Source organism: Saccostrea cucullata, unplaced genomic scaffold, assembly GCF_032062105.1.
Source record: "Saccostrea cucullata isolate Sc308-1 unplaced genomic scaffold, CSIRO_AGI_Scuc_v1 ctg11022, whole genome shotgun sequence".
In the NCBI taxonomy this organism is placed as follows: Eukaryota; Metazoa; Mollusca; class Bivalvia; order Ostreida; family Ostreidae; genus Saccostrea; species Saccostrea cuccullata.
The window spans coordinates 7,501-20,586 of NW_026939771.1; the positions used below are offsets into that span (position 1 = coordinate 7,501).

The following is a 13,086-nucleotide window of genomic DNA, read 5'->3' on the forward strand; positions in this document are numbered from 1 at the left end:
ACCAATCATTTAATTAAAAGATAAAGTTAAATATATAGAAGTTAATGATTTGTTAGAAACTTGTCCAAAATCTTGCAGAATATTTTCTTTTCCCCTGAAGCAAAATCCACTACATCCCCAAAACGCATGAATGCTCTGATTTTTTTACATGGAACATCTGCCATGTTCATCATATCGTAGTTAATGATCACTAATTCCTTCCTACAGTCGGACAAGTAACTGTTCCAGATACACTTCCACTCATTTCCGGTCTGTAGGGAGTCCTCGTGTAAGTAATCGTCGGACAGGAATACGATGTAGTATCTAGAGACAGAAATCTGTCTGGCAGTCTCCTCGCATCTGATACAGCCCGGAGGCAAGTCACGTGTTGGGATGAATGCACTTAGTTCATTGCGTCTTAAGAAGGGTTCGATTCGCTCTTTGAGCCACAAATTTAAATCTTTGATTTTTTCGTCATATGAAATGTAAACAACACAATCTTCGTCCAACGTCTTCTTGGAACTTGTAATTAATCGTCTAGACCGTAGAATGACCTTTAATTCAAACTTATAAATGTGCACAAAAATGACGATGATAAATGCAAACACAAATGCTGAAGAACCGGACAACAGGAGAATGTAATTCGGCTCTTGACCAGGGATCTTACAATCAAGGCGTGAAAGATACGTTGTCAATAAATTTTCTTTACCTCCTTCGAAACAATAAAAGGAATGAGACGAGCAATTATTAGCTTCTTTTGTACGAATCCAGTCGTACATCCAATAATGTGAGCAGGTGCAATTCATAACAAAATTCCCCTGCTGAAGAAATACACACGGATCCAAGAAAGAAAGTAAACGAGGAATTCCGTGGACTTGCTGGGTTCTTGGGATTGAGAACTCTTGCAGGAGAGTAAATTTTTCCAAGGCTTCCATTTCAAACGAAGGTATAAATGGTAAATCAAGAACAGTGACTCGTTTTAAATAATGTTCATTTGTAATTTCTTGAATTGGGTTCCGTCTCAAAAAGAACTCGATTTCTTCACTTTCAGGTAGGATATGGGGAAGACGTTTCAGTCGAGCTCCTGTACATTTCATTTGAAGCGAAATTGTCATTTCTTTTTTTGATAATCTCCTTATTTTTGGTCTTTCAATGCATGAACACCCTGGGGGACATACAGATATTGAGGTATAATTACAAATCAAGTCTTTTATTTGTCCATTCTTTATGATACCTGGTATCGTTTTTCCTCGAAAGGAATCTGGTGACCCACAGGTGATACTGAAGTAGTCTCTCGACATTATCTGAATGTATGACTTAAAATACATTACAGGTTTGGCAATTCTACAATCGCATATCAAAGGGTTGAATCTAAAATCAAACCCAAAGTGATAAAGTTTTCCCAAATCAAGGATATTCGTAAAGCCCAATTTTCTTACATCTGGAAATTCTTTGACTTGATTGTGTGAGAAATCTACGTGACCTGGACCATATGTTTTATTCAAGGTCATATTCCAATTAAATTTGTTTGTAGCCATGGTCAGACTATTATTTGATAAGTCTATTTTACAAAATGGTCTTTCAAAGACAAAATCCGTGATGTCGACAGAAGTGAGTAGATTTCCGTTTAAATTAAGAGAATGAAAAGCCATGAATGCCAGAGCCCCCGTGTCAGTATAACTAATGGCATTATGAGACAAATTAACAAATCTCAGATTCCTGTTTTCAGTCAGTGAAATCTGCGGTAAAACTGTAATTAAATTCCAAGACAAATCCAGGTGTGTCAAATTTGGGAGGCAGGTAAGATGTGGTATTTCTAGAATAAGATTGTAAGAAAAATTGATCTTTGTAATTCCTGGAAAGTCACAGATATTCTTTGGAAAAACTTTTAAATACCTGTAGGGATACTCCAGAGCTATATTATTAGCAGACGTATTTCCTTCCAGGTATCCGTTTGTTGAAATGTTCAGGTGAGAGAAATTGTTGTTGTAATCAAGAATACTTTTAGAGTGACAGGCACAACAGGTTTCTATCGACGGTCCGGCAAATTCGGGGTCTTTGCAGTCAATTGGACAATAAAGAGGTAGGCCTTCCCATCCTCGCGGAATCCATTGAAAGGTTCCATTGGAATACGTTTCCCCGGAATAAAACAGAATTAATGAAAGAAACAGATTTACAAGATAAAAGACACAGGCTTGTGATGTCATGTTGGTTTCATTTCTCTGTAGAATGTTCGTCTATGTCCTGTGATTTTGCCTCTAATTCAGAACAACTCTGTTTGTATCCAGTGATTTATTCTCTAATTCTGTACAAGTCGGTTTGTATCTGGTGATTTTGTCTCTAATTTAGATCCCCAAAATCCCCTAGTTCATTTGAAAGTGCTTCCTCATTCATTTTTAACAGATTGTTTTGTCAAGTGAAACATTATCACTTTAATGTAATCCACAATAATACCAGCACACAATCTCAAATTTGTATCAAATCTCGTCACATACAAAAGTTTTAAATATCCTGAATAAGCTCTTGATGCATGTAAACCTTAAGACTTCCAAAAAAACTATTACATTTCACTTAATACCTGTTGTCCTCTGGTACGTATAATGTACAATTTTATATTTCATCTACTACCCGTTTCGAACTACATCATTATTTTAATTTATTACCTTGTAAAAGCTTTGAATCATTTTTCTTTATTATTTATATTTCTATCTTTTAAGCAATAAACGTATATCTTTGAATCTTCAGAAAGGTGTTTGTACTTTGACGTTTTGCGGAATGTATTCGTTTATATATTTTTAAGAAGTTTTCCAATGACCAAATCGGCAGTTCTTTAAAAATTTATTTTGTATTCATAGCAAAAGCAGAATTTGTGCAAAAAATGCGTGAAAAAAAGAAAACACTTCAACTCAACATTTAGATATATTTGACGACGTATATCAATGGTAATTTCCATTATTTTGTGGATACCACATATCCTGCTGGGCTTGAGATAAAAGATACCACAGAGTCTGACGCATCTGTTTCATATTTGAATATTCTACTCGGGAAAAAAAACGTTTATGGTAATCTAACAACAAAGCTCTATGATAAACATGATGACTTTAGCCTTTCTATCGTCAACTTCCCTTACTTATGCAGCAATATACCTTCATCACCTGCATACGGAGTTTATATATTTCAGTTGATTCGATACGTGAGAGCATGCTTTACGTGTGAACAATTTCTGAGGTAATTATTGACAAACAAGTTGATGAAACAAGAACTTCAGGAGTCTCGTTTAAAGTCATAATTTCGGAAGTTCAATGGTCGATACAATGATCTTATCACCAAAAACAATTTATCATTGAGTCAAATGCTGACTGACGTTTTTCATACTAATTGTTATTTCATTCTTTATACGTACAATGAACTGACGACGGATTTCCCGATCGTGTCAAGGAGCACACGGCGGGGGATGCTCACTCCTCCATGACACCTAATCCCACCTCTGATGTTTTGTTCCGTGTTTGCTCTGCTCCTATTTTGTATTGTTTTATGGACTTTTGATCTTGAATACTGTTCGTTATCTCCATATGTTTCATTATTTCGAATGTAATAAGACGTCTTTTATGCTACCTGCCTATTTTTTTTTTTACAATCTTTTTTTTTGGACTTTCGAGCTCTTTTACCTGACACTCTAATGCTTAACGTAGAACCTACGTCGTATGACATTATAACTTGTTAATGTGTTTAGCCTGTGCTAGATCCATTATGACGTCATGATTAATTAAATGTCACTTTTCCCTTACTTTACACCTTTGATAGAAATGGTAGAAAATACTGCATTTTGTAATTCACAGAATTCAATTCAAAATCATGCCGAAATAATCTTAATTCAATTTTTTTTTCTTTTTTAAATATTTTTATTACCCCAGTACATGTATATGTTGTGTCCTTATAGCCAAGGTTGGGGAGCCTTGGAATCTATAAGTTAATTTAACATAGTAGTTTTTACATATACATTAATGTAACATGAGGTTATTTTTACATACATTCATCTTTCATATTCCATTCACTCAATTGCGTGCATATGCATATATCATTGCATGAGAATTCAAATAAACAAAAGTATAGAATTCATTGTTTTGTCACAACTAATGTTGTAGGAGAAATAGACTAAAGTATCAGTATTATTACCTATGGAAAGCCATGCCCATCTTCTATTAAAATTGTCTAGTTCACAATTTTTGGTATAAATGAATTTTTCACGTTTGTTATAAATATAATATTTCAGATTTAATTCCCATTAGGGACGGTAGTTCTTTTTTACTCGTTTTTCTATAAATATGTCTTTTTGCTATACATATTATCACATTCAAAATGTGAAATATTTGTAATATTAACTAAGTAAAACATCAGTTTTGTTCAATGTGATATCTGAATGAAGTTTTTTTCCATGTTAATATATTATCCCATATTTCACTTACATAAATGCATTCCCAAAATTAATGGCCTAAAGTTCCACATGTACATTACATTCACAAAATGTACAAATTTCTGAGTCTGCAATTCCAATTTTATATAGAAATGTGTTAGTTGCAAGAATTCTATGTACAATTCTATATTGAAACCACCTCAACTGGACATCTTCAGTTATTTTAAAAAACAGAATATTTTGCTTTTTCCACCATATATTTACATTCATGTCGAGTTCATTTTCCCATTTCAATTCCCATTTTGGTTTTTTCCATTTCTGGTCAATAAAGATATCATAAAAATCTCTTGAACCTTGCTCATGTTTCTTAATGTTTTTTATAAAAATTCTGGATAATAAGGTTGTATATTTTGAACAATATATTCTATGATATAACCGAAATGTAACTTTTTCAATGCATTCTATTATTCCTAAAAATTGTGTAAAAGGTTTTAAACCATATTATTGACAAAAATGTTCATAGTTCATCATTGTACCGTCACTATTAAAAAAATCTAATAAACGATGCACACCATTGACAAACTATTGTTTGTAATAGACATTTTTGTTATAAATTCATATAGCATCATTAAACCACACAGAGCTAAGAATCGAGTTTTGACAGTCAATATATTTCCTAAGCTCAAAAAATGCCAAAAATATCTCTCCAAAACAGGTTTTTACATGTATGCTTTTGACAAGTTATTTAGTATTTGTCTTCCAAAAAGCACAATATTTGCTACATTTGGCAGAGTACTTACAAGCAAATCTTTCCAACTTGACAGACAAGTATCATTTAAAAGTCTACGAATCCATGTAATTTTAGGCTTTTACAGAAAGAATCAAGACATATCATTCTTAAACCCCCTTTTCATATCTTTGAATGATATCCTTTTTTGCTACTCTTGGAGTTTTATAATTCCATATATAATCATAATAAAATTGTTTCGATTTCCTTTATCTTTTCCCTGGAAGGATTTGGAAGACTAATTAGTAGATGTGTGATCTTTGGAAGAATCAAAGTTTTAATTACAGTAACGACCTGCTGTAGATAATTCGTCTAGACCATGACTTAATTAGTGATTGAATTTCATTAATTTTTGGACTAAAATTCAACTCGTACATATATCTTTACTATTCTAATTCACACAGTATGTAATACCTGAAACTGTAAATGGGTCTTGGGACCATTGAAGATTTTCAATATCTGTAAGATATTCATTTGATTCATTTGATAAGGATCCTATTTTCACATATTTAGTTTTTTCATAATTTGGCTTTAATCCTGAGTATTTTGCGTACTCATCCACTAGTAACAATGCTGACTTTAGTGAATTCTTGGTACCTTTTAATAATAATACAGTGTCATCTGCATACTAGTATTGCAATAGTTTATATTCTTTATCATTTACAACTATTTCTTAGATTGATACACTATTTCTTATCATTATGCCCATTATCTCTACACAAAGAAGAAAAAGGTATGGAGAAATAGGGCCACCCTGTCTGCATCCCCTGCCAATGTTAAAGAATTATGAGAAAAAGCCATTTCAAATAACACATAATTTTGCCTCTTTAAATAAGGTTCTTACAGCATTCTGAAATTTTTCACCAAATTTAAAGAAGGTTAAAACTTTGAAAAAAATTTCCATGAGACTGAGTCAAATGCTTTTTCGAAATCAAGAAACAGTATCATTCCTGGTGTATTATATTCATGACAATATTGAATGATGTCGTAAAGTAATCTAGAATTTTCTCTTATATATCTTCCTGCTTCCTTTTTGATTTTCATGGATAATTTTAATTAAAATGGGTTTCATTCGATTAGCTAATACTCTGGATAAAAGCTTATATGAAGTATTTAGAAGTGAAATTGGCCTCCAGTTTTTAAAATATTCTCGTGGTTTATGTCCTTTAGGTAACATTGAAATAATTCCTCGAGTATGGGATTTTGAAAGCTTACCCGAGGCAAGACTACATTTAAAAGAGTTAAATACATAGGACCCAATATCTGACAAAAAAATTAAAAAAACAATTCTGCAGTGAATCGATCTGTTCCTGGTGATTTGTCATTTTTGAATGATTTTAATGCTTCAAATATTTCCTGCTTAGTTTTTTCTAATTCCAGTTGATTTTTCATGTTGTCTGAGATTTTTTAAACATCCTTATCATGTATTAATTCTTCAAGATTAACATCAAGAAGATGATCTTTGTTTCCGTATAATGTCTTGTAAAAGTTTTTATCTCTTCCAGAATTTTATCTTGTTTATTAACCTCTACACCTTGTTCATTTACAAGTTTAAATATGTTTTTTATTACTATAGTTTCTTTTTTCAAGCGCACCAAAATATTTAGTAGGTTTTTTCCCTTCTTCAATCCATTTACAATAACTTCTTACAAGTAGTCCTTTTAATTCATATTTCATTATTTCTTCCACTTCTGTCTTGAGTTCATTTAATTAATAAATCTGAATATAACTGTGTTGGACAAATGTCGTACATTTCTTGTAGTATTTTTATTTGCGTGTGGAGGTTTACTTTATTTTATGAGTTGAATAATAGATAGTTAGATTTCTTATTTTCATTAACAGTACATCCAAAAATAAATCTTTGGGAATATTTAATTCAGCATCAGGTCCTGGAGTATAAGGGGGCATTGTGTATTCTGCTACTGTATCATTTATAGGTTTTTTAAAAAAATATATGCTTTGTTCCTTAATAGGGAATTATCAATTTTCCAAAAACCTCTACCTCCTTGAAAATCATTAATTCTAAATTCAATACTAATTATTGAATGGTCGGTTCTATACCCTGGAATGATCTTAACATTTTCCAAAATTGGCAATAATTCTTCAGATATAAGAAAAAAGTCTAGCCTTGCTTGTTTAATAGGGTTTATACGGCTCCAGGTGATTTTTTTATTATTGGGTTTTTTACTCTCCAAGGGTCCACAAGACTAAATTTATCTTTTAGGTTTTGTATTTCTACCCTATTTTTAGGATTATTTTTCCTAATATAATTATTACAGTCTAACTGAAAATTCTGAACTAAATTCCAGTCTCCACACATAATAATAAATTCATTACCATATTCCTCAACTATATTACCAATCTCTGAGTAGAACTATGGATCATCTCTGTTTGGACCATATAAATTAACCATAGTAATATTATATCTATTATCCACCGTCATATAAGTAATAAGGAAGTTTCCATTAATATCAGACTTCACGTAGAAATTTTAACTTCTACATTATTATTCAAAAGAGTTAATGTTCCTCTAGCATCTGTTTTCCTGCACTCATCATAATATCATGGCCCCACTGGGCATACACTGAGCTTTTTTCATTCTCTGTACAATGGGTGTCTTGAAGACAATATATTGAGGATTGTAAATTTCTAAGATAGCTAAAAACATCTTTTCTTTTTTTACTATCGTTTAAACCCCTACAGTTTACAGAAGTTATGCTAAGAAGTGACATTTGCTTTTAAGGTAAGGTGATAATAAGTATCTAAGTATATTGCATATACACACCTCATACACAACATTCAAATGTTCTTCGTGCATGTGTACTAAAAAAACATGAAAAAAGAAAAAAAAATCAGACAAGTATGTGAGGCTACATATTAAGCCATCCGAGACCCTCTGGTGTTTACTTACTGGTCTATACCGACTTGAAAAAAAATTGTCTCAAATAGACTACCTATAGGATTCAATACAATTCGTTAGCTAGTATGTGAGGCTATATATTAAGCCACCCGCGATCCACTAATAGTTGCTTATTGGTCTATAACATTTTAAAAAAACTAATGTACAAATAAGCTACAATACTCTTTATAAGTGTATGTTTATTAACATCAATTATATTGGAAGGAAAAAAAATACCACAATAATATACACTGTACTACATATACCATAGCTGATAATAATGTTAACTTCCATAAATGGAATGGAGAAAAGAGAAACAACCAAAATCTGGCACAACATCAAACTTAAAGCTTATAGATGTTCCAGTCCTCTTCTCCCTTTGCACGAAATTGCAGAAGAACATCACCCTTCGTTTCTATAATGCGGGTTTTCAGATTATCTTGGCTCCTCATCCTGTATGCTCTTTGCGCTAGTTTACTACGCTTTTCCTGCAAAGGATTTGCGAGATCTGTCTGAATTGTCATGCTTTTATGAAGCGTTGGCGTTCTTGCATGATAAAGAATAAGATTGCGGTCAGCCATTCTCACAAACTTCACTATAATTGCCTCTGGTACATCTGGCTTGTAGGTATTTAACGGATTTTTTGGAATTCTGTGTGAATTTTGGATTACAATGGCCTTGATATCTTCTTCTGGGATTTTCAAGTTGTGTCTCAAACGCTCAAGAAAAGTCTCGGAAGTGTTTTCTTGATCAGACTTTGGGATGCCATAAAACAATAAGTTGTACTTCCTTGAGCGTTTTTCTTGTTGTACCACATAATCCTGTAACTGCTTGACATGAATCTCCAGTTCTGTAATTTTCTGTTCCTGCGGATCTACCAGTTCAGTTTTCAACGTTTCTAGGTTTAAAATCCTGAGATCTTGGTTTTCCAAAGCTCTCTCTATGGCTGTGAAGTCTGTAACATATAAAAACATGAAACATGATATTTTTAATAAAAAGTACAAAATTTGGTAAACAATTTTAATCTGAAAGTAACCCCTAACAAACATTTAATAATTAAATCCCGTGTAAGTGCAAAAAGGTCAAGAATATTAGCATCGGTAAATAACCTATCTCTCACTAGTTAGAGGCGAAAGGTATTTATTTTAATTACTTTTTTACTGAAAGTGGTGAAGGAAAAACTTCAAGAGTACTGTGCAACTATATATTCAAGAAGTGGTGTGAATCAGATGTGGATACTTAAAAATTCTAAAGATATTTTGGGAAATTTGAAATCACAAGACTTTACAAAAATCAACAGCTTAAAAACTTACGACTTTTCAACTTTATACACAACAATTCCCCACAACTAATTAAAATCCAGGCTTTTTGATATCATTGACAGCTGCTTCTTCAATAAAAATGGAACTCGTAAATTTACCTACCTCGTCATTGGTCATTTGAAAAATTATTTTGTTAAAACGGATTCTGATTGCACACATAAGTACTCTGAAGTTGACATCAAGAAGATGCTTGAGTTTCTGATTGACAACATCTATGTGGTTTTTGGAGACCAGGTATTCCAACAATCTATTGGAATTCCCATGGGTACAAATAGCGCTCCGTTATTAGCAGACTTATTTTCATATTCATTTGAAGCAGAATTTATGCAAAATCGTATGCGTGAAAAGTAGAAAACACTTGCTATGGCCTTCAACTCGACATTCAGATAAATCGACGACGTATTGTCAATTAATAATGATTATTTCCATTCCTACGTTGATACGATATATCCTGGTGAGCTTGAGATAAAAGATACCACAGAGTCCGACACTTCTGCTTCATATTTGGATATTTTACTTGAAATAGACACTAATGGTAATCTAATAACCAAGCTATATGATAAACGTGATGACTTCAACTTTTCTATCGTCAACTTCCCTTACTTATGTAGCAATATACCTTCATCACCTGCATACGGAGTATATATATCTCAGTTGATTCGATACCGAAGAGCATGCTCTACGTATGAACAATTTCTTAAACGAGATAAATTATTGACAAGCAAGCTGATGAAACAAGAATATCAGTAGTGTCGTTTAAAGTCATGATTTCGTAAGTTCTATGGTCGATACAATGCCCTTGTTATCAAATACAATTTATCACTGAGTCAAATGCTGACTGACGTTTTTCATACCACTTGTTAGTCCATTATTTATAAACTGAATTGACGACGGATTTTTTCCGTTATTTCCTGATCATGACAACGAGCACACGGCGGGTGTGACCGGTCGGCAGGGGATGGTCACTCCTCCATGGCACCTGATCCCACCTCTGATGTTTCGGAGGTCCGTGTTTGCTCTGCTTTGATTTTGTATATTGTTTAATGAACTTCGAGATTGAATACTGTTCGTTATCTCCATATCCTTCTTGTAATCATTTGGGTATGTCCTTCATCGTATTAAAGATTGAAAACAGTGTGACAAAAACTTATGAAAAATATTTACAAATGTAGGGTGGAAAATTGACGGAAAAATAGACTTCATTTGCCTATTTTTTTTTTAATATAAAATGTGGAAGTATTTTTTATGTCAATTGAATGAGAAAAGAAATTATTCTAGAGAAATATTGCTTAATATTGTTCACTTAATAATGTCTATAAACGACGATGTTTGAAGAGGTATTTTGTGATTTTCATTTTCTCTTCTTGACAAGGACCCCTAAAAATGTGTAGTCGCAGTATGTAATCACCATACCAAGTTTCACAGACTGTTCTAGATTAAAAAAAAAACAACAAAGAAACAAGAGCTTTTAACTGATTGATAAGAAAGTACTAATTTATCATATTGAAAAGTTTGAAAATCTTCTGACAAAGACTTTTGCGACATAGGTTCTACATCAAAACAAATCAGAAATGAATAAATAGGTTTTACTGCATAACATGGGCTCGAGCAATTAATGCTTTTTAAACCACAAAACAGTTTATTAAAAGGCCTACACTGTTCTAAGTCAGGAATAGCAATGTTTCAAGCCGTGTGATTATAGCGTTTATGTTTATAATTTCGTCTCGGATCGAATCCCATTGTGGTACATGGAGACTGGTTTTTTAGGAAAAAATATAGAACCGAGGTCCTCTGTCGCAGTAGATATTGACACGAAAAGATCTCTCACTGCTCAATGTCCCTGAATGCCGATTAAAGGTCTAAATTGACCGGGAAATGGTAACGTCATGTTAAGTGGGACACTTAATAACAAACTAATTGTAACCAGAAGTTAACATTGTGATCGCATTTTCGGTTCCTTTGATTAAAAGTAAATATGTTGAGACCAAATATAACATGTGCATGCAAACTTCAGAAATTATATTTAAAAAATCGATAAACCTTTATACAAAAGAAAACATCCACTGAAATCCTCAACACAGTGGATTCAAACAAAATAAGATTTTATCATAACCTCTCTCGAGAATTGGTATATGCTCTGAAGCAATATCTACCTGTATTTAAAAATATTTTAAAGGAGAAGAAGAAAATTACTTCCTTCGGCCTTCAACTTGATATTCAAATAAATGACTACTTTTTATCAATTAACAATAGTTATTTCCATGCATGTGTCGGTTTGATATATGCCAATGAGCTTGAAGTAAAAACACCTAAGAGTTGGTGATATTTGTTTCATATTAAGACGATTTACTGACCATAGTCGAAAAAGGTTAACTAAAAACTAATAACAACTAATATGTATGGAAAAATGAGAAGATTTCAGCTTTTTCTTCGTCAACCTTCCTTACTTTGGCAGTAATATTCCACTACTAAAAATAAATAACCTATCACCGTGTCGTATTTTGGCAAACGTGTTTCAAATCAATTGTTACCCTTTGTTTTATACTATATTTGACTTGGGAATTTCCTAAGTATCTAACCAACACACAGGGTTAGTATCGGCGATTGTGACCGAGAATTTCAAGGGGTCCTGCTTTATGTCCTGCTTCAGATTTGTTGTACTCGCAAATATTTCAATCTTTCCTCTACATTAATTTCCTTATATTTATATAGCATGCAACTATTAAATCAACCCTGAGAGGTAATGCCTGCAGGCTTTTAATGTACCTGTAGCCGCTCGAAAATAAGAATTACATGACAAGGTTTTTAATATGAACAGAAACAAAAATAAACAAATTCAGGGAAAACAAATGAAGATAATTTAGTTGCTCCAAAGGAGCAAATTTACGAAGAAAATCAGGTTTTAACCTTCCTAAACAGTTCTATCTCATTGATTTTGATAAAGCAATGTTAATATGCGAATTTAAATCCATTTCTTATTAAAAAAATTGTCTTCATTTAACAAGTTTGTTTCCATTGAATGAATGAATGAATGAAAGAATGAAATAAAGAGTCACTCACTGCGTAAAAATTCTCTCCTTTTCTTTTGTCTACTTATTACATGTAGCTGATTTCTGGTAGAAAACTATTGATGCCTGAACTCCAAGTGTGTAATTATACGACTCATCAAGATAACTTTTGGACATCAAAATGGCAATGTTGTAAGAAAGATATATGCCTCATGCAATTCTATACGTAAAATAATCAGACTGTATTTGGCTCTAACAGTTCTCAAACAGTCTGATAATTTTACTTATAGAACAGTATTCGACATATTTCCATTACTTATTCTCCTAGTTAATATATACACATATTATAGACAAAGTTACACTATAAATTGTTAAGGGCAAACAACATAAAGGCAGACAAATAAAAATTACAGTGTATATCAAAATAAATGTTTTTGCAGATATTTATCTGGAAAAGTTCAGTTCTATAATCTGGAAACCGTCAAAAATGTCCTCTATTTAATGTTACTAAAGAAACCTTTCCATCATCTTTGAAAATATTCTCTTCTCTCCCGAAGAAAAATCAACGACATTGCCAAAACGCATGACTGCCTTAAATGATTTAGAGGGAACATCTGTTTTCCTCATCAGATCGTAGTTTATGACCAGCAATTCCTTTCTAGAGTCTGACAAGTAAC

General features: G+C 32.5%; 1 protein-coding gene across 1 annotated transcript in view; it reads right to left on the reverse strand.

The window, feature by feature from the left end:
* LOC134253902 (uncharacterized) overlaps positions 1 to 2,323 on the reverse strand; it is a 2,496-nt gene extending 173 nt beyond the window's left edge. The window contains exon 1 of the mRNA XM_062736479.1: positions 1 to 2,323. This exon is cut by the window's left edge and continues 173 nt beyond it. Coding sequence (XP_062592463.1) covers positions 42 to 2,186 — 2,145 coding nt within the window. The 5' untranslated portion in view covers positions 2,187 to 2,323 and the 3' untranslated portion in view covers positions 1 to 41.
* Positions 2,324 to 13,086: the final 10,763 nt, after the last annotated feature.